The 23,593-nt window shown below is 39.0% G+C and overlaps 1 protein-coding gene across 2 annotated transcripts in view; it reads left to right on the forward strand.

Annotated features, from left to right (window-relative positions):
* Positions 1-23,593, forward strand: part of med12 (mediator complex subunit 12) — a 128,914-nt gene that overhangs the window by 27,055 nt on the left and 78,266 nt on the right. The window contains exons 7-15 of one of the 2 annotated variants that reach the window (XM_052020734.1): positions 666-938; positions 2,090-2,236; positions 2,392-2,491; positions 3,560-3,696; positions 7,501-7,632; positions 9,906-10,032; positions 14,048-14,277; positions 18,304-18,408; positions 19,856-20,026. In XM_052020734.1, coding sequence (XP_051876694.1) covers positions 666-938; positions 2,090-2,236; positions 2,392-2,491; positions 3,560-3,696; positions 7,501-7,632; positions 9,906-10,032; positions 14,048-14,277; positions 18,304-18,408; positions 19,856-20,026 — 1,422 coding nt within the window. The remainder of the gene's footprint in view (positions 1-665; positions 939-2,089; positions 2,237-2,391; positions 2,492-3,559; positions 3,697-7,500; positions 7,633-9,905; positions 10,033-14,047; positions 14,278-18,303; positions 18,409-19,855; positions 20,027-23,593) is intronic. The other variant, XM_052020736.1, reaches the window with a different exon arrangement.

Raw genomic sequence — 23,593 nt, forward strand, 5'->3', positions numbered from 1 at the left:
GCTTTTGCGACTCTGTCAAATTCAACACTTTCATATAACCAGCCTGTCCTGTTTTTATCGGAACTGATCAGTTCTGATGCAAGGCCATCCATCTGTAACATTAACTCTCACTGTACTTGTTGCCTGACCTGCTGAGTACTTTCAGCATTACCTTTATTTCAGTAACTGTTTTCTATGTTTCACACTACCTGCATTTTTATTTTGTTCTCTTAACTTCCTTGTTCATGTTCCTATAGGCAGATTGACTGGCATTTAGTCCCCTCTTATATATAGTGGCAAAAGGAATTGTATTACTTGGACAACCATGGTTTCCACCATATTCCAAGCATTCACTTTGTTTTATTTTAACCCCCCCCCCCCAAACAAAACACTTGTTTTCTCACTTCCAGTTGTGAAAGGTCAGTGACCTGAAATATTAACTCAGTTTCTGTTGTTACAGATGCTGCCTGACCTGCTGAATATCCCCAACATTTTCTTTTATTATATCCGAAGTTGAGTTTCTTCTTTACAGATATTGTTAACGCTGTTGGATTATCTGTGTGGAAATGCTGTGTATGGTTAGCTTCTCTAGTGTTTGAGCATCAACATCGATTTAGTCACTATATAGAATGCTGCCCCTTAGGACCTGTAAATTTGTAATTTCCTTATTTTTCTTTTCTGTGTAGTACTCTGGAGAGTTTGTGCAATCTGCGTACCTGTCGAGACGCCTGGCCTACTTCTGTACCCGACGTCTCTCCATGCTGCTAGGTGATAGTGGTAGTGGTGTTGTAACAGGAGGACATCAGTCCCATGTGATTCCAGCACCCACTGCAAATACCTTACCTCCAACTCCAACACCGCCACCCAATGGGGCGACCCAGCCTCAGTCTCCGTTTATGGATTTTTATATTTGTCCTCAGCATCGTCCAGTGGTGTTTGGATTAAGTTGCATGCTTCAGGTAAATCAGTAATTGATCCAGCCTTTAATTATGCCAATTATCTGTTTAATTTTCACTGTTAAGAATCTTTTTACCAATGAAGCCAAAGGGTTAAGATGCTTAATCTTTGAATTGTAAAAGACAATTTATCATTAAACTTCATAAAACCCATTGAGCCTCTGTCCTGAAGTGCGACATCCATGGAGCACTAAATCATACAAACTAAACAAGAACAGATTTGATTCCAGTCTTAACTGTTGTAGCAATTAGTATTGGTGAAACTGCAGAAATTGCATTTTGCCCAGGGTTGAGGAGAGTGAATTAACTAGATTGGCCTTTCTAACCTCTGCTTGCTAAAAAACGTATGGACAGATTGGTAAGGAAAGGATAAGACTTCACTTCCATCAAGTTGCCTGATGAAGCACAACCTTGGGTAACATAAAGTTCTTTCCTTGATGGCGGGCACCTAATGCTTGTGTAACTGTTATCAGCATCTTGAGAGGGTGAAAAAGATGAGTTGAACCTGCTGTTGATTTTGTATAGTTTTTTTAAAATAAAACATCTCACTTTTTTTATTCTCTGCACTATTTCCAGCTGAGTGAACAGACAACTGAATGGCTTTCAGAATTCTGGTAATACTCTTGCGTACTTGCAATTGCAGGTTCCTGATTGGCCTTGCAGCAACATTAAAGCTCATTTATTTTAGTTTCCTTTTTACAAGAATATTATTTTTTCATGCTACTGTAAGACAAGGAATAATGAGCAAACAGATTATGTAGTCACTTCACCAACCAGAGGGGAAATCACACATGTAGGTAAGCAACATGACAGTAAACCAGATCATTGTGGCATTAGATCTACAATGGGAGTTTTAGCTTGGACAGTTGTTTCTGATCATTACCCAATGACTCCTAATGAAAGGTGTTCATTAGCCATGTCTGGTAGGGATCAGACTTGCACGTAAAGAATGACCACATGGATGAGGTAATAATAGGTTCTCAGTTCCCATGGAATCATAACCTAGTAAGTCCAGAGAGGAAGGGAAAACAAAATGGAGAATTTAGTTCCATAAAAATCCTAAATGTAAACCTTGTTCCATGATTAAAAATGCTGTTTCCTGCAATAAGCTTGTGATTTGCTATCTATGTAACAATTCGCTACTTGTTTTGCAGAGTATAGTTCTGTGTTGTCCCAGTGCATTGGTATGGCATTACTCATTGACTGATTGCAGGAATAAGACTGGATCCCCACTCGATCTTTTACCCATAGCACCATCCAGTCTACCCATGCCAGGAGGAAACTCTGTATTTACCCAACAAGTATGTGAGATTCTGTTCTTTGTTATAAAAGCAATAGTATAAGAATTGGTCCAGCAACTGTGAAGCACTTTGGGACATGTTTTTCATTAGAAGTGCTACATAGAGATGAGTTGATATTGAACTTTGCTTTTACTGTTTGCCAAATCTGTAACCAGGTTCGAGCTAAAGTGCGGGAAATTGAGGAGCAGATTAAAGAGAGAGGTCAAGCTGTGGAGGTCAGGTGGTCTTTTGATAAGTGTCAAGAAACTACTGCAGGTAATAATAACTTTATAAAATGGACGTTTCTTGTCTGCAAGTCTTAAGTGAACTGGCAGTCAAACAGTGATTGCAGTTTGCTGTTAAATATTGGTTAAATGGAATTATAACACAAGAATTTACAGTAAAATACTATTGAACTTGCTTTTTAATAGATCTCAATCCAACTATCCACCTTCCTGCCACATCTCTCAATCCTCTCTGCTCCAGTAACCTATTTATACTGTCCGGTTCAGTGTGTTTCTTTAGGAATCTATCCTACAGTTCTGAAATATAAAGAGAAAATGCTGGAAAAACTTAGCAGGTCAGCCAGCATCTATGGAGATAGAAACAGATAACATTTCAAGTCGACGACCTTTCATCAGAACCATTCCTTTTGGCTGAAAATATGCCTTAATTTTTTTATTCTTAATCATATGATTTGATAGCTAATGTTCCTTGATATTTGATCTTTTCCCCAAAGTGAATTTAGATTCCTTATTACTGAATCAAATCTTATTTTTTTTTCCTGAGGTAACTATTCAAATGCCACAAAACAATGTCCCCTTGTGCAAAGCTAAATCTTTTTCCCTTTGGGATTGTCTTGGGTGAGAGTTTAAGGAGAATGTAAGATTTCCTCTCCACTTAGCGAAACCTTCACATCCACAATGTATAAAGTACTTTATTTGCTATTATCATCCTTGATGCTAGACATAACTGACATTATGCACATGATTTCATCGTTGCCATTTCTCCTTTTTCTCTCTCCTGCACACTCATTCCTTTGTGAAGATTGGTTGTGGGTCTAGTTTGAGTCTTGTCAGAGTGGGAGATGTGGTGGAATGTGTACATGCATCATGAAGTCTTTTGAGCATCAATGTCCAGCTAACCAAAAATGGATCTGTTCCTGTATTTTGTTTCCCTCTATATCCAACTGATGTGTTGTGTATTACCTTTGATGGTTATTAAACAAAAATGTCTGTTTCAACCGCACTGCGTCTGCAGAATTTAAAATTAATAGCGCTGTGTGGTTTCTTTAGAAAACAATTAAGTTTGCATCTCTCATGGCACTGGTCTCCATTTTTGCAGGTTTTACGATTGGTCGTGTATTGCATACATTGGAAGTACTTGACAGCCACAGCTTTGAAAAATCTGATTTCAATAACTCATTGGATTCGCTGTATAACAGGATATTTGGATCAGGACAGAATAAAGATGGACAGGAGGTGGGTTTGTAATTGCACACTGTATTTCTCACAGCATTGACTTTAGGAAACTGCGTGAGTGTTATCTAATTTCCTTTTGAAGGCTTCATTTCCTTTCTGCGGTCTGATTTCACACTTGCCAGTCATCATCCTTGTCCATTTTTTCTTGCATGAAGCTATGCTTGTTACTACATTTGGAAATAAAGACACAAGTCCTACAGTGCTCTTGCCCAAATATAAGATTTTATGATATTTGCTAGTGTCTGTGGGGGAAAAACTTGGCTGATTTCTCTTTCTCATTTTCACCCAGAGACACATTGTAAACTGGAACTAAAAAAAACACAAAGTGAAATATTACTATGTAGTCTGGCCAAATGCATTAAAATAGAAGCAATGGTATTAGCACAGATGCTGATCAATTAAAATTTGTTTAAAGTTCAGTCTAGGGTATTCACATCTACTTAAAGAAGGCAATTGCAGAAGTTTGTTTTCCATTTTTCTCAGATTAAATCCTCACTTTCACCAATAGGATAGAGTAGAATATTAAATAAGTCCATAAACTCTCAACCAATAAAAGTTGTGGTTCAGTCCAGATATATATTTTCAGTATTTCTTGCTATGAAACATTCATAAAGTATGCTTAAAGCCTTTCGCCAATTGCAGCCTTCTAATATAATCATACTCTGGGCCAAATTTCTACTTAGTTTGCAGAGAAGAATATTAGACTTGATATTAAGATACTAAGATATTAGAAGAAAATTAATTCAAACAGTTGCTCTCTTTAAGTAATTGTGAGTATGTTAGACTGAATTTTAAGCAGACCAATGCCTTGTGATAATTCTGTGTCAACCAAGTTCATAACAAAACTGCTATTTATTAATGTATTTGAAGTCAAACAATTTTATGTGGTAAATCTTGGTGAGATTTACAGTTGTATTTGTGCGTTGTTGCTCATATAAGTCATGAGTTCAATATTTTTCGTAATTCACTGCTGAGCTCATCAAACATGGTTTGTGTAATGCTCTGGAAGTTTGCTTGAACATTATTACCTGTTGACCATATTATTTGCTATTAAGGTTCACGTCTCTTGTTTCAGTGTTGCTGAATTAAAGTTTTGTCACACAATTGAGTTTTTATATTGATTTTTATCTTCTGGAAATACCAATTCTTACTGAGATGTACTTCTGTGAGCATTAGCATGACTAGCTAACCCTTTATGTATAAAGGAGATTTCTGTTATCTTTTATTGTGTTCCTCACTTATTGACATGAGTGTTATTTATCCCATTGCATTTAGCACGCAATTTGGGTGCAGGAGTAGGCTACTTGGCCCTTCATGATTGGCACCCCCCCCACCCACCCCCCCATTTAACAAGATCATGGCTGATCTAATTGTAACTTTAACTATGTATTTTTGTCTACCTAAGGTAACTGCCATTGTTTTGCTTATCAAGAATTACACTAAATCCTGTTTTTAAAAATATTAAGAATTTCTACTACCACTGCTGTTTCACAGACCCAGACCTCTGAGAGAAAAAATTTCACCTCTTCCGTGTGTTAAACAGGCAATCTCTTATTTTTAAACATTGACTCTGTTGTGTCAAATTTATGCACATGTATTAGAAATGCTCTGCTGACTTGTATTTATTCAAACTCTTATTTGCAAAGGCAATACACAGACATTTGCACTTTGCGGGGTACATCAGCAGTCAATACATGAGGTGATCCATCTCATTCACATTTGTGGCTTCTCTTTTTTTTTCCTGAGTCCCAGATTCAGGGGGGTCTCTCTTTGTTAGTGTTGGCTCTTGAGTCTCTTTGTGGCTCAGAGTTCAGTAAGGAGGTAAATTCTGTTTCCAAGACCCGTTGCTCTACTATTCCTTCTCTCTCCTCCATTTGAGATGATAATGTATCGATAGTCCAGTCTACATCCAACCCATTTCAACTATCTTTGTCCCATTGCAAATGGGCTATTGATTCCCACAGTATCACCTCCGTTTTCCACTTTCTCAGTTGTTTAGTATCCTTGTTATTGGTACTGAGCCAATCAGGTACAGAGGAACTTAGAATTACTCCTGCCAGTTCACATAGCAACCTCACAATCCACCTAGGCCACCTTCTATTTCTCTTTCTGACCCAAGGCTACTAAATGTCTTTAATTATCACAGTAACAGCCAAATTTTCTACCTGCTGTTGAGGTTGTAGATGTCATTAGAATTGTCTTGGAATGGAGCCATGTTTCTTATATCACAACAACCAGTTGGCCACTGTCGTTTCTTCCAATTTATTAGGTCTCGTAGAGCTTTCAACTTTTATTTACAGCACGGTAACAGGCCCATCTGGCCCAACGAGTCCACGAGTTACTGTTTCTCAGTAACATGAGCTAACTTCCCAATTCATTACTGTCACTTGGTGAAGCTGAGAGAATGTGACATTGTGGTATTGTATTGAGAAGTTGGTCTGATTTCAGCTTGTAGTTATAATTATTTCAGAGTCTTAATTGCCACTGATGAATTCTCAAAACAATTTCTGATTCAGAAACCAGTGGTCAATCAATCTGAGAGATTCACTCCTCCTCCATGTACTTTCTTAACAGAGAAACTTGACAGACTATTAACCAAGATGCAAGAGAGACTGCAGATGCTGAAAATCTGGAGCAATGCACACAAAATGCTGGAGGAACTCAGCAGGTCAGGCAGCATCTATGGAGAGAAATGAACAGTTGACATTTAGGGCCAAGACCCTCCGAGACCTGAAGGGTTTTGGCCCGAAATGCTGACTGTTCATTTCTCTCCATGGATGCTGCCTGACCTGCTGAGTTCCTCCAGCATTTTGTATGCATTGCTCCAGACCATTAACCATTCTTGTATGTGGCAATGTCCAAATGTCTGTTAAGGTTATAAACACTGTCCATTCTTCTGTAATGACTATCCATCCCCTGATTACCAAAATCCCCAGTTCTAGTATATGTCACTAGAGAAACATCTTCTCCAAGTCTCCCTTCTCAAGATCCCCCAGGACCTTGATTGTTTCAATCCCTTCTCACTCTCCTAAAGTCCAGTTGGATACAAGCCTAACTTGTCCATTATTTGGCCTTGTGATCCTCTGAACTATTTCCAATATATTATTATCCTTCCTTAAACAAGGAGACTAAACTGTACATAGTACTGCAGATGTGGTCTCACCAATGACCCATTTATCTGAAATATAACCTCACTGCTTCTGCATTCATTTTCCCCATCAACAGATGATAACACTCTGTTAGTTTCCTAATTACTTGTTGTACCTCCTTACTCCTTACAGCCTTTTGCAAATTACACCCAGATTCCATTGCACCTTGGAGCTCTATGATCTCCCTTCCCATATTATACTCCATTTGCCATATCTTTGCCAACATGCTTAACCTATCTATTTCCCTTTGTACCTAGACCTGCTCTAGCTCAGGAAGACTGGTTGGCTTTCATACACTCATGCCTCCCTACAACCCACAACCCTTCAAATGTTTGCAGAAAAGAGATTTGGTAACTCAATGTAAACTAGATGTTGAACTTGAATGTCAGTCTCTAATGGCATGTTGTGCCCTGCATTAACCACTTAACTGTCAAGAGAATCTCTCTCCCATCCTACAGCTTTCTAAATGCATTTTAAAATTTAAATGTAATATAACATTTATGGCAGTGTCTCCAGTTAATGTTAGTTCTTGTGCCTAATGTTACTACTCAGAGGGTGCCTTTCTGCATTGGTGGTGAACCATAATACCTTCTGTTTTTTTTTGTTTTGAAGAAATCTACAATATGTTCATTGCAGTTTTGTTTCTTTTGTCCAGATGTTGCCAGATGATGATGCAGTGATGACTTTGCTTTGTGAATGGGCAGTGAGCTGCAAGCGTTCAGGTAGACATCGTGCCATGGTTGTGGCGAAACTGTTGGAGAAGAGGCAAGCTGAAATTGAAGCTGAGGTGAAATACCTGTAAATTGTCTGTTTCCGATTTCTCTTATTTGAAATTCAGGACTTTTTATGATTCTTCAATTGAGTCATGTGGGAAATAGAATTTTTGGTACAGGACTTAGACTTGGCTTATACCATAACTTTCAATAATTGTAAATCTGGAATGTTTTTCTGCCGTGTTCAATTCTTAGAAAATATGATATGTGAAGTCACAGCTGAGAAATGGGTATGGGGGTGGGTGCAGTTCAACATTTATCTTGTGTGTTCCTGCTAAGGTGCTCTGAAATTAATCATTGTGCCAGGTAATGTCTGATGGTATTTTCATACAGCAGGCACGTTGTTTAATTGAAATTAATGGAAACCCAGCATATGGATAAATTTTTGGAAGTCCACGAGATGATGGCTAGGTGGCAAAGTCCCCGTTTGACTCATAGGAGTATAGTTCCATGAAAATTGAGCACACCATTAATGGAAAGAAGTAGTTGGAAGTATCAAGAGCAAATGTTAAAAGTTTGAGGAAGGCTGGAGGACTAATAAATGTAGTATGGCAAGGGAACCAAGAAACAACAGACAAGGTGTTGAGTGATAGAGAAGATACTGTATGTGCAGCTACTTAATGACAAAGCAATGCATGAATGGGAAATAGCATGTGATTAGATGATAAAAATGTCAGCTGCATAGTGAGGGGAATAGTTGAGCAGATTAGCAATGTCAGAGGAGTCATGAGTGGATGATCAGAGGAGAGATCTGGAGAGTGGTGGTTTTAGAGTTAGTGATTTGAGTAGTGCTTTTAAGTTTACAAAGTAAGTGATGTTGGCAGTGTGGGTTAGGAAGTTTAAGTGTAGTTTGAAATCAGTGAGGATAAAGAGTTGATCAAAGTATCTGGTTCAGAAGGAAACTTCACGATCACCATTTTAAATGAGGACAGAAAGGATGTCAAGACGGGAAAGTTAGAGCTCATTTGGAAATTTGAAAATATGTAGTGCAACATTTTAGTGAAGAATAGTTATGTGCTTTTCCATTTGAATTGTGCCTCAACAAGTATTTCCATCATTTAAATGCTCTCTGCTGCCTTCATGTTTGTGATTTAAGAGTCTTGGTAAGATTAGCACTCCTAGGTAAACTACAATATCCCACATTAGATACAGCATTGATTAAATGGAGCTTCACTCTAGTTGATTTTCCTTCATCCATCACTGGCCATTTAAGAATGTCTTGAAATTCCATTTTGGGAAAACCTCATGCAATTTGAGCTGTGCATTTTTTAGTGTAGTGATGTGACATTTTCATTTCGTACACCAGTTATTCCTGGCTTTTAATGAGGCTATTTCACTATATGGTGAATTTTACGCAATCTTCTGATGTGCAAAAATGCCCACTCTGTGTTAGGCTGGTCCTATTAAACTAATTTTATGTAACCCTGGGAGAGCATAGGTTTATCGGTGCTATAGTAGGTCAATTTAGCTAAGTTGATATCATTCTTTCCTTTTGAATCGTATAGTTCTTCAGTGTTCACAAAACCTAGTTACAATTTCAGTACATAGAGTACTTTAGTGACGGCTCCTAGGATATTGGTGGGATTATCTTATTGATGATAAGTTAAATTTAAGTTCTATTTGCTTGATTAGTTGTTCTGGCAAGATCCTCATCAATTGACATTGCTAAAACCAGGATATTTAATAGATCAATAATACAAAGACAAACTATTGCACATGGCGGAAACTTGAAATAAAACAGAAGATGAAAAGTTTTGATGACAAGGGCTTACCTTAAAAAAAATTCCATTTCTACCTCTATAGACACTTAATGATCTGCTGAGTATTTTAAGCATTTTCTGCTTTTTATTAACCAGTCGCTCATTACTTCTGGCATTTTTCTCTGTACAAATGGATTAAATTGTTAGTGAACTTGATATGCAATCCATTTGTTTTTTTTATGTTTTGGGACTTTGGGAAAGTACAATAAGGTTCTTTTTTAAATGGAAATGTTCCTTTTTTCTTTCCTGATCTGGGTGTTTAATTCCCAAATTCATTTGGAGAATTCAGCAGCATCACTTTGGGGCAAGTCTGTTCACTTGCTGAGAATATGAAATTTTACATGATGACGATAGACTAGGGAAGAGAAATATTTTCTCATCTTTTGAAGCAGCAAAACTGCCTTTGTTGCCAGTTTGTGTTCTGAAAATATACTGTGAATTAGCACATTTATTTTTGTTTACTGTTCTAAACTATATGTTTATTGTAAATCCAGTACTATCTAAAATGTGATTTTCATATTACCTAGAGATGTGGTGAATCAGAAGTGGTAGATGAGAAGGGATCGGTCTCTTCCGGCTCTCTCACCAGTGCCAGCATTCCTGTTTTCCAGGATGTGTTGCTTCAATTCTTGGATACTCAAGCTCCTATGCTGAGTAAGTGTTTTCAGGGCAAGTTTCAAAGCTGCAGTTTTGTTACAAAAGAACCGCGAAATTGCTCGTTGGGTGTCTGTTATTTTCATTGCAGTAAGACCTCGTGATGTATTTTGATTATGAACATTGTTGATATTCACTTATTGTACATCTGTGTAGGGTGGGCAGAGCAGAACTGAGAAAGTTGCTGAGAGGAAAGAGAATGAATAAGCAGAAGTACATTGTTCAACAGTAAAACTTAATTTTCAGATATGCTTATGCCCATCTGTACATTCATATTGAAATTTGACATTAAGCCAGTGGCAAGATTGAAGCAATGAATGCTTTTCAGCTCTGCTTTCACCCAGATGCTTTAGCTCACAGACAAATTTCACCATGGACTCAATGGGCTGATGTTTTTTTGTGACTGTGACTAAGTCATTGAAGCTGGTAGATACAAAAGGCCTTTTATTCATCATGACAGGCAGGCATTCTCTTTGAGACCCTCTGAATTCAAAGTACATCAAGTTTTTATACTCTTAAGGACAAAGCTAACAGCAGACAATTCAAAAAATTTCAATAGCTACAATGACATTGTTTTCTTCAATATTTTGTGTCTGACCAGTGATCCCATTGAATTACCCTTATGATTCTCAAAACTTCTTTTAAAAAAATAGCTGCTGGACTAAAACCATTATCAAAGAGACTGGACTACAACTACTCAACCTTTAAAAGATAAATGCAGTAAATTATGCAAGTAATTAGTCACTATGCAGTCAGGCACCACGTCTTGATTAGGCAGTTATATCTGAGGGAAGCAGTATAACTGACGAGATGCCTCTGAATGTTCAAACATCTTTGCTGTGACAAGGTAATTCACATGGATTGCTTAAAAGCTTCTGAGGACAGAAAAGCCCGGACACCCAAATTAGTGTTGTGAGGGCTGACTCGCCCAGTACACAAATATCCCAATTATTGCTAGACAGAGCAAATATGCCTATGACTATGTTTGATGTGCTGACAAAATAAGTCTGATCTGGAAGCTTCTTTTATCTCCGTCACAAAGGTGCAAAATAACTTGGCTGGTGTTTGATGTAGGCCAATTAAAATAACACCGTTATCTTGTGTTTGGCTGATACTTATGAGAATATCTCTCGATCATGTGAATTTGCAAACTACATCTCTTGAGTAGCCTGTGTTCTGTAGACAGCACTGTTTGTTTACAAAGGTGTCACTTTAATTTCAAACTGATTTTTGCTTGCAATTTACATTAGAACATTGAACATTGGTCCTTGTTTGAATTAATGCCTGTTATATCTACATAATTCCATAACTCCTGAATCCCTAAAATCTTTTCCTGCCCCATTGATATTTCTATGATTCTAGAAATATCTACAAGACTATGCTGCTGGCCTCATCTGTGATCAATTTAAGTTGTAAAATTTCTATTCGCCTGAACAGTCAAACTGGGGTTTCTGTAGGAAATTAGCATTTTAATTCAATCCTCTTATTGAAAAGCAGGAAGCAGCCTCTCTGTAACATTTGTCTGTACACTTGCATCAATTAAGTGTCCTTGGTTGATGCAACAGTCCTTCAGTGGAACATTGGCTTAAATTGTAAGCACAAATGTTAACTGTAAATCTCAAACCAATCAACTTTCGAACTGGAGTTATAAATGCTGTGAGATTCCGTGAAGTTGACATGTTGATACGATTGAGAAACACTTTACTGCTGGCTTGATGTGAAGTCCTGTACAAATGTTGATCAGTGAGTGGTTTACTGAGTCATCCGTTGACTGTTCAACCTATTTTGTCTGCTTTAGTATTGGCCATGAGTGAAGCAAGGTTTTTTTTTCTTAATTCATTAACTGATCAATAGTGGCTAGCTTTTCTTTTTTAGAAGCTGTCTGAAAACATTGCCATGCATGATCTTCCCTCAGATGTAACTGCCTAATCAAGATGTGGTGTCTGACTGCATAGTGACTAATTACCTGCATGATTTACTGCATTTATCTTTTAAAGATTGAGTAGTTATAGTCCAGTCTGTTTGTTAATGGTTTTACTCCAGCAGCTATTTTTTAAAGAACTTTTTGAGAATAATAAGGGTAATTAAGATCAGGGAAATGTGAAAACTGAAGGTGAATGAAAAATTCAGATATGCTTATACCTGTCTGTGCATTCATATTGAAGGTTGACTATAAGCCAGTGGCATGATTGAAACAAGGGTAAGCAGAAGTGGGGGGTACTATTTTACTGGCCTTCAAGTGTTCACTCTGATATAACTTTCATAACATAATCCTGATGTCTGCAGACATCCACTGGTCTGGCTCCCTGGCTAACTGGCACTTCTAAAGCTCTCATCTTCCTCCTTGTGTCTTTGGAATATGTCTTGTATTCAAGTTCAGTATGAAGGTGACAACTCTGAACTAGGAACCTCAGTAAGAATTGGTCTGTACCTGGATTTCACTCATCAAAATTGGCTAGCCTAAATTAAACAGAGAGACGGCAGAATGGGCAACAACTTCATTGTAAGAAGTGCCCCAAAACAAGGTATATTATTGTAAACATGTTGTGACCAACGTGTTTAAATCACTCCTTCACCACTATTGGAGGATAGTTTTCAGATGGATAGAAATTATAATAGGGGAGGAAACATTTGGCTTCCAATCCCTGTAAAGCTGCACGTGAACTCCACCATGAGCAGCTTCCTTCCAAATCTTTTTCGTTGTCCTCTTAAGCAGTAACCTAGTCTCTGTGACAGCAAACTTATGCAATGGACTAATATCCCTCATTTTGAACAGTTTCCTTTTCTAATTTGCCCACCCCCCCTTTTATTTTCCAGCAACAATCTTTAGTCTGCATTCTTATCCCCACAACCCCCCCCACCACACACACACACACACACACACACACACACACACACACACACACACACACACACACACACACACACACACAAAATATGGAACACTCACTATTTAATGCAATGATGTCCACCTTTCACTTACCCCTTTATTGGCTATTCCATTCTAGACCTCTTTCTGAACTGCTCCTTACTCTGCAATACATACTAGATTCCCAAGTCTCTGTTTTCAATTTTCTTTTCTCCCTGACCAAATCCTCCCTCCCTGCCTAGTACATCCTGCATTCCATTGTTTAAATCACCATTTGTTTTCTATTCTTGACCTGTGGTCTACTGTTAATCTTCTCTTCTGCCTTGTGCGCCAATTTCATCCCCTCCTTGCTCCCCCTTCTGTCTTCAGGCATAATTTTCCTCTCCACAGAACTCTGGAAAATTGTAACTAAAAGCCCTGCCCTTTGTTTACTTTTTTACCAATTCTACAATTTAACCTTAAGCTGAAATAATAGACAATAACTTGCACTAACTTGCAGACATCTTGGGTAGTTCTGCACTTCCAAAAAAACATGGAACTGCATTTATGTAACATCTTTAATGATATCTCTGACATTAAAAAAATGAGCTAATTTGCATAAGCACTGAAGTACAATGATAAGATGTTTAATGATTTGAGCTAGTATTGGCTAAACACCAGGAACAGTTCGCTTTTTCTTCTTTGAAATACTGTCGAGGGATTTTCTGTGTTTACCTGAGAGGACAAATACAGCCATTATTTAACATACTAAAAAAAAATCAATGCCTCTCACAGAGTAGCACTTCCTCAGTTCAGCAATGGAGTCTCAGCCTAGTTTTAGTACACCTTGGAATTCTGGGGAAAATATGATCCTTTTTTTTTCCTGAGACTGAAGAAAAGTGCTTGCTTTGAATCTCTGCTTCACCCTCAATTATCTACTAATTTGCCTCATTCATTTCTAGCCACCCGCCATTTCCCCCCCCCCCCCCCCCCCCCCACCCCATCCACCCCTCTCCTCGTGACTGAATTGCTAGTTCTGGGGTGGGTGAGGGGGACATAAGCCAGAGAGATGCATGCATGCAAAAGGGTGTAATTTGGGTATGTCTGGTTAGGACTTAGATTAGTAGTTCATTTGCTGCCTTTGACTTTTCCTTAATTAACTTTCAGCTGATCCCAGTAGTGAAAGTGAGAAGGCTGAATTTTCTAACTTGGTACTACTATTCTGTGAGCTGATTCGTCATGATGTTTTCTCGCACAATGTCTATATGTGCACACTGATATCCCGAGGAGATCTGTCATCAGAGCAACATGTACCCAGACCGCGCTCACCTGCTGATGATGCTGTGGAAGAGCAGGATCGGAAAGAACAGGAAGGAAATAACAGTGTGAAACTTGAGGTAAAAGGAAGAAAGGGAATTGTTTGGGATTTTATTGTTTATAATTTCCTCTGCCTTCTACTTTGAGCTTTCCTTTGGGCCACAATCTGGGTGTTGACCATAGTGTCACTTACTGGGGAATGGCCAGTTAGACTGTCGAACATCTAGCAGCTTGATGTTGAAAGGATATATTTGTATCCTTCATGGTGGAGACAGAGAATGCCAAGTTCCTGGGTGGTATCTAACCAGTCTCCTCTTCAGTTTGCTAACTGGGGTTTAAAACCCTTAAGTGGGGCGGATGAAAGTGATGTGAAGGCTTGAGTTTTGGTTCTGCATACAGAGGCTAAATTATCTGTTTATTCTGGAGTGTTCTGGGTTTGTTGTACTAAAAGTTTAGAATCATGTATAGCACTCTCGGTCACTAATACACTTGTTTGTTCAGTGAGCATCAAACAGGACATATCCCTGTGGAAGGGATGATAATGCAAAGCCTTATTTTTTTCTTTTGTGGTTTGATGTAAACAGTGTTCTTGTGTGGTGGGGATCCTTGTGTGGTTTGTTTATGTGAAAGCCATTTATTAAACACCTCTGAATGTTTTTAATAGCTAATAGATGCTTTTGAACTTGAAATTAAAGTTCAAAACAAAATAGTAGAACAATTAGCTCAAATGAATTCAGATGTGTTGAATGTATATATTTTAAGTTTGATCCTGTAAACCACCCAACCCCACAGTATGTAGACTCACTAAGTACCTACCTCTCATACCTCAAGTTTATCTGTTTAAACATTCCTGGCAGATTAAAGATTAACATCTTAATCTGAATTGCACTTGGTGTTCTCACTCTATCTCTTACTTCAACTGTTCTTTTCAAGAAATTAAGGAACTTGTCATTTCTCTCAGTCTTCATTTTCTGCTACATTCTTCAGCCTTTAAAAATCCAGGTATGTTGTTACCTGATCACTGTTTGCTGGTTTACCATTTTTTTTTGAAACCCCTTTTAAACTCTGAACATGGAGGTCTGTTGGAGTTGATTTTTCCCTGTGATGGCAGCAGCGGGGTGATACCCCTGTTAGTGTCACAGTTGGACTTCTTTTCTTTTTTGAAGGTTATAATTATGTTTCCGAGATTCCCACTGGAGTTGGAACCAAATTCACTTCAACTAAAGTCACCTCACGGAAACAGGCCCTTCGGCCCTCTGAGTTCACGCCAATCATCAGCTATCCATTTACACTAATCCTTCATTAATCCCATTTTTTAAAATTTTCCCAGCTTTCTCATCAGCCATCCCCCAGATTCTATCACTCACTTTAAGACCATGAATAACTTATAGTGCTTAATTATCCTACAAAACGGCATGTCTTTGGGATGTGTGAAGAAAATGGAGCACCCAGAGGAAGTTTGTGCAGTCACAGGAATATAAAAACTCCGCACAGATAGCACTTGAGGTCAGGTTATAACCTGGGTCTAAGGTGTTCTGAGGCAGCGGTTCTTCTAACTGTGCCACTGTGCTGTCCAACTTCAGTCATCAAGTTACAGTGCACAGATGATCTTTGTGTGTGTGTATTCCAAACAATCGGAATCCTTCTCTGAAGCTTGAAAAAAGATGAGTCTTGTACTAAACAATGAGAAAATAGTGTTCCTATGCTGACCTGCCTGTGCCGTACAACACTGCTTCCAACAATCGATGTCCAATATGAGAATTGGATATGTAGATCACTTCCATTGTTTCGGGAGCCATCTCTCAGTACTCCAGTGCAGCCTTTGACCGGTATATCAGAGTATAGTCTCAGACATGGCACTGACTCCATAGATGATCAGACATTTAGAAACAGTTGAAAAACGAATAAAAAAAGATTGAAATTTCACCACACAATTGACATGCATTAAAACATTAATGTTAATTAAACTGAAGTTTAAAACTAAGTAAACCACATAGTTTGTTTTTAATAGAGGTCAGTCTAATTCAGTTGAATAGGGCTGCACTAGATCAACCAGCTTTCGCTGATGTAAAACTGTGGCCAGATAAGAAATGTATTTGGCCTTTCAGCTCAGTACATTACAGAGCACCCTTTGATTCATTGGTAAATCCAGGGACACAGTAAGAGGTCCGGTAAGAGGACTTGCAGCATGTTAAGAACTCCTGCACTGCAGTATGCAGGTACACAATGCAGATGGTTTGCTGTGAATTGCTATCATCTTGATCTGGCCCACTTGATAATGGTCCACCTGGTAAAAGTGGTAAAGTCATTTAATTTCATAAGAAAGTTGTTAGTAATTTTTTTTGACTGAGAATTGATTGTTTATTTTTTAAAGAAATTGCATAGTGACTCAAACAGCATGAAGTCAATAATAAGCAGATCCCCTTTATGCTATGGTCATTATTGATAAAGTTAATTGTCCCAAAGCAGTTGGTTTGATGGCATTTCCACGGTGCTGAGATGATTAGCTCAAACAACCATAGCCATCTTCCCTTTTTCCAGAGTTTTCCCCTGATCCCCTGGATGACTTGATGGCACACTTAATCAACCCTGATCTTAATGTCACTTTTGCCTCACATAGAATTCAGACCTTGCCTTCTCTTTATGCAACATTGTAATAAGGTTTGTACTGACTGGTATGGCTGTGGCATTTTACCTGGTCCATTGTGAGATTGTTCACCTCTATTGCATGCTAATCAATATGTATTTTGTTATAGCTTCATTAAACTGCCACTTGTTGCTCTATCCTATATGCTTGGTTGAATCAGAACTGGTCATCATCCTTAATAGTGATGGAGGATTGAGTGATATACTGGGCTATGAGATAACAGATTTTGTTGGGATGGATTTTGGTTTCCACTGAAGGCTGACAGAATCTGATAGATGCTTGGTTTTGAGCTTCAGATTCTATATTTCACTTAACACAACACCAAGGTTTCACAAGTGTGAAAATGGAACTTAGTCTCCACAGAAACTATGTAGTGGTCATACCTACCAATGTTGTCATTGGTCACTTGCAACAGGCAATTTGGTGACATTAAGGTCAAATGTATTCCTTCTCTTTGTTTTCCCATCATATTCTTCAAGGCACTGCCATCACAGTTATATGGTTATTACTGAGCCACATTTGATGAATGTTGACATGTCCCAAATAGTACTTTCAGTGTCTTTTCTGCCTTCAAGAGCTTCTACAAAAGGTGGTGGGGATCAGCTTCTATGGACTGCTGCCAAAGTTTGAATATTTTCCTTGTGGCATTGTCCATTTCAGCATATGGTGTGTTTATTTAAAAAAAAATCTGAGCATCAGCGTGATGGGCAAGACATATTTCTCCATGTATCCAGTAGCTCTCATTTAGAAATATATATTACCTCTACCAATACATGCTAAATTTGACTATGAAGTTCCACATTATTTTTCTTTTCATTTTCAATAAATTAAGCAGGATGGGCTAGTACTGTGTTAATTTTGAATGGAAACTTAACATCTTCGTAACACTTTTAATGAGTCTCCAGGATGGCTTACATTCGCCTCATCAAAATTGGATGAGGGTGGAGCCATGCCTTTTTAAAACTCCTCAGGGCACAATAACTCCTCTTGAATGTTTCCTAAGCAAGCCTGTTTGTTTGTGTAGGGCACCATTTTTGTTTTCAGTACAGCCATTTAATATGCCCATCTCTGAAATCAGGCTGGCTCATTTATAAGAAGACCAACAGCTTAGCCTACTCTTCTCCTGAACTTGAGCAAATTGGTGTTAAACCCACAATATCATCACTCTAAAGCAGATACTAGGAGGTATGTGTTAGCAATTTAGGTTCTCTCTTTATCCTCTCTTTCAATTCCATTTTACCCATCCCATACTTATAGGAAACTGGTCATGGTCCCATATTGCAAATGTAGACTCAACCTGGCTGTTTTCCTGCTTTTTCTTCAGTTTTAGGCAGGATATTGGATGCACTCCATCTCCTGCCTTAAATTGCCTTTTGCAACATAATGATCAATGAGTAACAAAGACAAGCAGATTTAGAAATCCTGGGTAATTCTCATATTGAATATCCACGTGTTTCAGGATACAGGCTTACCAGAAAGTATGGACATAGATCACAACTCCAGCGCTATTTTTGAAGATGTGGAAAAGAATGACTTTAAAAATGATTTTAGTGCTGATTTTGCTGTAAGTTAATTTTATTGTTTACTTTTGCCCATGTAATTTTATATTATTCATTGTTTTCCTTGTGTGTATTCTTGTTGCCTCTGGTCCTTGTTTGGGGAATTGAATGTTTCTGGATTTTGCTAGTATACTACAGTGTTCATTGTTTAAAAAAATAAGATTTGTAGTTTCTTGGTGCATTTGTTCTTCAGTTTCACATGGTACTGCTTTTAAATGCCATTCATGACAGTGTAATTGTTTAATAGTACACATAATCATTTCGTTGTTGTCTTTCTTTGTAAGATCACGTAGAATTCACTATCTCTATCAAGATTTTATGAAAATGCACGGCAACAGAAGTAAATTATATGTATTGATATAAAAAAATATTAAGAACTAGGTGCTGTACCACCTGTGTACTTAACAAAGTCATTACTGAGTCCTTTACAAAGGCAGGTACAACTGATCAATCTTGGACATAAGAAGGTTAACGCTATTGTGTGAACTTCTCCCAACGGCTGGAATGTCATTTACTGCTGGTCAGATGTAGTAACGAGATTGCAGGGTGATTGTGACATATAGCTGTTGTTCTGTATTAAGGGGTAAAAGGATGAATTCTTTCCAGAAATCTTGCACACATGGATCAATAATCAGCAGTCATAAAATTAGATTCTCTGGCAGTTCAGTAAAACCTTGTGAGTACAGGTAGTTCTGCTATAAGGCGTGTTTCCATAACGCAGATTGGTTATAATGTGATTGATGAATTAGGGGAAACTATTCGCCTTACACAGGCTGCATTGGTTATATTGCTATTAGGAAAACCTATTTAAATGTGTTTTAAAGCCAACTACAGCCTGTTCTGCTATAATGCGACTTTCTGTAACGTGATGTTTCTTCAGAACCTAACTATTGTGTTATAGCAGAACTACCTGTACGTATAGTAAATTTCAGATTTGATTTCTGATCTCACCTATGGCAGCACAGTAGTTACTTGTATTGATTTTGTTGATGGAGATTGGCAAATATTGAAGATGAAAGCCAGCTCAAAGCCATCTGATTAGAAGTGCCAATTTTTTCTTGCGCTTTATTTCTTTCTATCTATATATTTTGGATTCTTCCTTCTTTGTCATTTTTGTATGCAATTATTTCCCCCCATTCTGTACTGCCATTACTGTCAATCACTTAATTCAAACAGGTATTCTTCATGTGGGAGCTTAAACAATTAATATCATCTCTCTATCTGACAAAGAAAATATCACAGATAAGTAAGAATCACTGGAAATCAATGGGAAGCAAGAATTGTGGATAACTTTCAGGAAGAGTTTGGGTGAGAGCAGCATGATGTGGGAGTAGGGGAGTGAGATTAGGAAGAGTACTTCTTGAAGTTGGAATTCAGTTGGCTTAAAATATTATGTGCTACATCTGATCAGGCTTTCAATGAATTAACTTTTTTCATCTCATCAATTTGTAGGTGTTTTCTCCTCCAATGCACTGTGAATCCAAAGCCAGCCCATCTCCAGAAAAACCTGCCTCAGAAAAAGACATGAAGCTATTACAGAAAGAAAAATCGAATGATGCATTTCCTTCACCGTATGAACAACCCAGGCACATACAATATGCAACACACTTCCCTATCCCTCAGGTGAGGTGCTAAGGCTAATTGTGTTGAAAATTTTTAATGTATTTTGTTATCAATTTTGTTTAAAAAAAATACAGGGTTCAAAAATGTATTGTCCAGGATCTGGACAGATGTGCCAGAATCTCTGATACCAGTGTCAGTTCATTGGAGTTTATTGAGTCATTGGGAGGGCATTTATTTGTGTAGAACTGGTAGTGTATGCATCACCTGAGAGATATTTTGAGTGTTTGCATCCTGCCGGAAACTTGTAGTGCCTGGGAGAAAGTTGAAAGCTGGACATTTTTCTGCAATTCTATTTCATAGAGTCATGTACCTGTTCAGGTTTTCTGTCCTTTTCATCCATTTTCATAAGGTCTAAAATTTTAAAATGTGCCTATTTTTGTGGGAGTAGGTTTGGACCATACTTCGAAAATACTATGTGTACTTTTTTGAAAGGTAATGTGTCTCCTCTTACCTGGCATGCTCGCCTTTAGTTTAGGCTGGATTTCTAATGGATCAGGGTTGCAGGAATGCCCGCTGTTGGATAGAACCATAGAACCATACAGCACAAAACAGGCCCTTCGGCCCACCATGTTGTGCCATCCATCAAACCACCCTCACACAACCTAACCCCTTCCTCCTGCATATCCCCCCATCCTACACTCCTCCGTATGCCTATCCAACAAGCTCTTGAACCTGTTCAATGTATCTGCCTCCACCACCACCCCAGGCAGTGCATTCCATGCACCAACCACTCTCTGGGTGAAAAACCTCCCCCGACATCTCCCCTGAACCTCCCACCCATAACCTTAAAGCCATGCCCTCTCGTCTTGAGCATTGGTGCCCTGGGAAGGAGGTGCTGACTGTCTACTCTATTTATTCCTCTCAGTATTTTATATACCTCTATCATGTCTCCTCTCATCCTCCTCCTTTCCAGTGAATAAAGCCCTGGCACCTTAAGCCTCTCCTCATATTCAATACTCTCTAATCCAGGCAGCATCCTGATAAATCTCCTCTGCACCCTCTCCAATGCCTCCACATCCTTCCTATAATGAGGCGACCAGAACTGAACACAGTACTCTAAGTGTGGCCTAACTAGAGTTTTGTAAAGCTGCATCATAACCTCACGGTTCTTAAACTCAATCCCGCGATTTATGAAAGCCAACATCCCATTGGCCTTCTTAACTGCTCTTTCCACCTGTGAGGGAACTTTCAATGAACTGTGAATATGAACCCCCAGATCCCTCTGCTCCTCCACACTGCCAAGTACCTTGCCATTCACCCAGTACTCTGCCCTGGAGTTTGTCCTTCCAAAGTGTACCACCTCACACTTCTCCAGATTGAACTCCATCTGCCACTTGTCAGCCCAGCTCTGCATCCTATCAATATCCCTCTGTAAGGTCCGACAGCCCTCCACACTATCCACAACACCGCCTATCTTAGTGTCGTCCGCAAACTTACTAACCCAGCCCTCCACCCCCTCATCTAAGTCATCTGTAAATATCACAAAAAGTAGAGGTCCCAGAACCGATCCCTGCGGGACACCACTAGTCACTGCCTTCCAATCCGAGGGCACTCCTTCCACCACAACCCTCTGCTTTCTACATGCAAGCCAATTCCTAATCCACACAGCCAAGCTTCCTTGGATCCCTTGGCCTGTGACCTTCTGAAGAAGCCTACCATGAGGAACCTTATCAAATGCCTTACTAAAATCCATGTAAACCACATCCACCGCACTGCCCTCATCAATCTTCCTGGTCACCTGCTCAAAGAACTCTATCAGGCTTGTGAGGCAAGATCTTCCCTTCACAAAGCCATGCTGGCTGTCCCTAATCAGTCCATGATTCTCTAGGTGTTCATAAATCCTATCCCTTAGAATCCTTTCTAACAGCTTACCCACCACAGACGTGAGACTCACCGGTCTATAATTCCCTGGCCTATCCCTATTAGCTTTTTTGAACAAGGGGACAACATTCGCAACCCTCCAATCCTCTGGCACCATCCCTGTGGACAATGAGGACTCAAAGATCCTTACCAGCGGTTCAACAATCTCCTCCCTAGCCTCTCGAAGCAGCCTGGGGAAAATCCCGTCAGGCCCCGGAGATTTATCTGTCTTAATATTATTTAACAACTTCAACACATCCTCCCTCTTGATATCTACAACCTCGAGAACATTACCCCTACCAGCACTCCCTTCCGCGTCATCAAGACCCCTCTCCCTGGTGAATACCGAAGAGAAGTACTCATTGAGAACTTCTCCCACTTCTGCCGCCTCCAGGCAAATTCTCCCACCTTTGTCCTTAATCGGACCTACCTTTACCCTAGCCATCCTCCTACCCTTCACGTACTTGAAAAAGGCCTTGGGATTTTCCTTAACCCTACTAGCCAAAGCCTTTTCATGTCCCCTTCTAGCTCTCCTCAGCCCTTTCTTAAGTTCCTTCCTCGCTACCCTATATTCCTCACGGGCCCTGTCTGAACCTTGCTGCTTATACCTCACGTACGCTACCTTCTTCTCCCTAACAAGTCGTTCCACCTCTCTCGTCACCCACAGTTCTTTCACCCTGCCATTCCTTCTCTGCCTCACTGGGACATATTTATCCCTAACATCCTGCATAAGATCCCTGAACATCGACCACATCTCCATGGTACATTTTCCTTCAAAAAGGACATCCCAATTTACACTCCCAAGTTCTCTCCTTATAGCCTCATAGTTCGCCCTTCCCCAGTTGAAAATCCTCTTGTCCTCTCTGCACCTGTCCCTGTCCATGACAATTTTAAAGGTTATGGAGCAATGGTCACTGTCCCTGTCCATGGCAAGCAGGAAATCTCAAAAAAAGGTCATCAGTTCAGATAGCATTTGTGGAGAGGAATATCTTTCAGGTTCATCAGATATCTGCTTCTTTCTTCAGTTACTACCTGAGCTGAAGTAATTTTTGTTTTTAATTCTGATTTCCAACATCTGCAGTTTTTTGATTTTCAAAAAGAGTCAGAATTTGTTGTATTTGGTTGGTAGCTTTTGCCAAAACAACTGGCTGGAGAATGGCTGAATAGTGAGAGGAAACATTTGCATATCTTTTGTCCTGATGAGATCATTTTAATGCAAGTAGCAATTACTTTCTGTTGTTGATCCAACTAGACATTTTTCATATGATACCAGCTAAGGCTTTTTGTCAATTCAATTGTTATAACCAAGCTTGATCCTTTTTGACTGTGGTGTCCTTTTCCTATATATCTTCCAACAGATTGCTAGAAAGAGATAACAAATGGGAATCCTTATTATTTGTCTCTAGCTTGGGGTGCAAATTATTGTAATGTCATTATTAATACCATTTATTTAACTGGGTTTGATTGAATTTTCTACTTGCTGGTCTGTATGGCCTTTGTACCATACCATATGATGGACTGAGCCAGCTTTGCCGATAAATTCCTACCTTTATTTTCACACTATATACCATCATTACTTTATTATTGTTTAGTTCTAGTTTTGAGTAGTGCAAAAGCACTGTTAAATATTTGCATTCTTCTAATTGTGGCCTCTTGAACATCCCCCATTTTGATTACTCCACCATTGGTAGTTGATACTTCAGCTGC

The sequence above is a fragment of the Pristis pectinata genome, chromosome 8 (assembly GCF_009764475.1).
Source record: "Pristis pectinata isolate sPriPec2 chromosome 8, sPriPec2.1.pri, whole genome shotgun sequence".
NCBI classification, from domain to species: Eukaryota; Metazoa; Chordata; class Chondrichthyes; order Rhinopristiformes; family Pristidae; genus Pristis; species Pristis pectinata.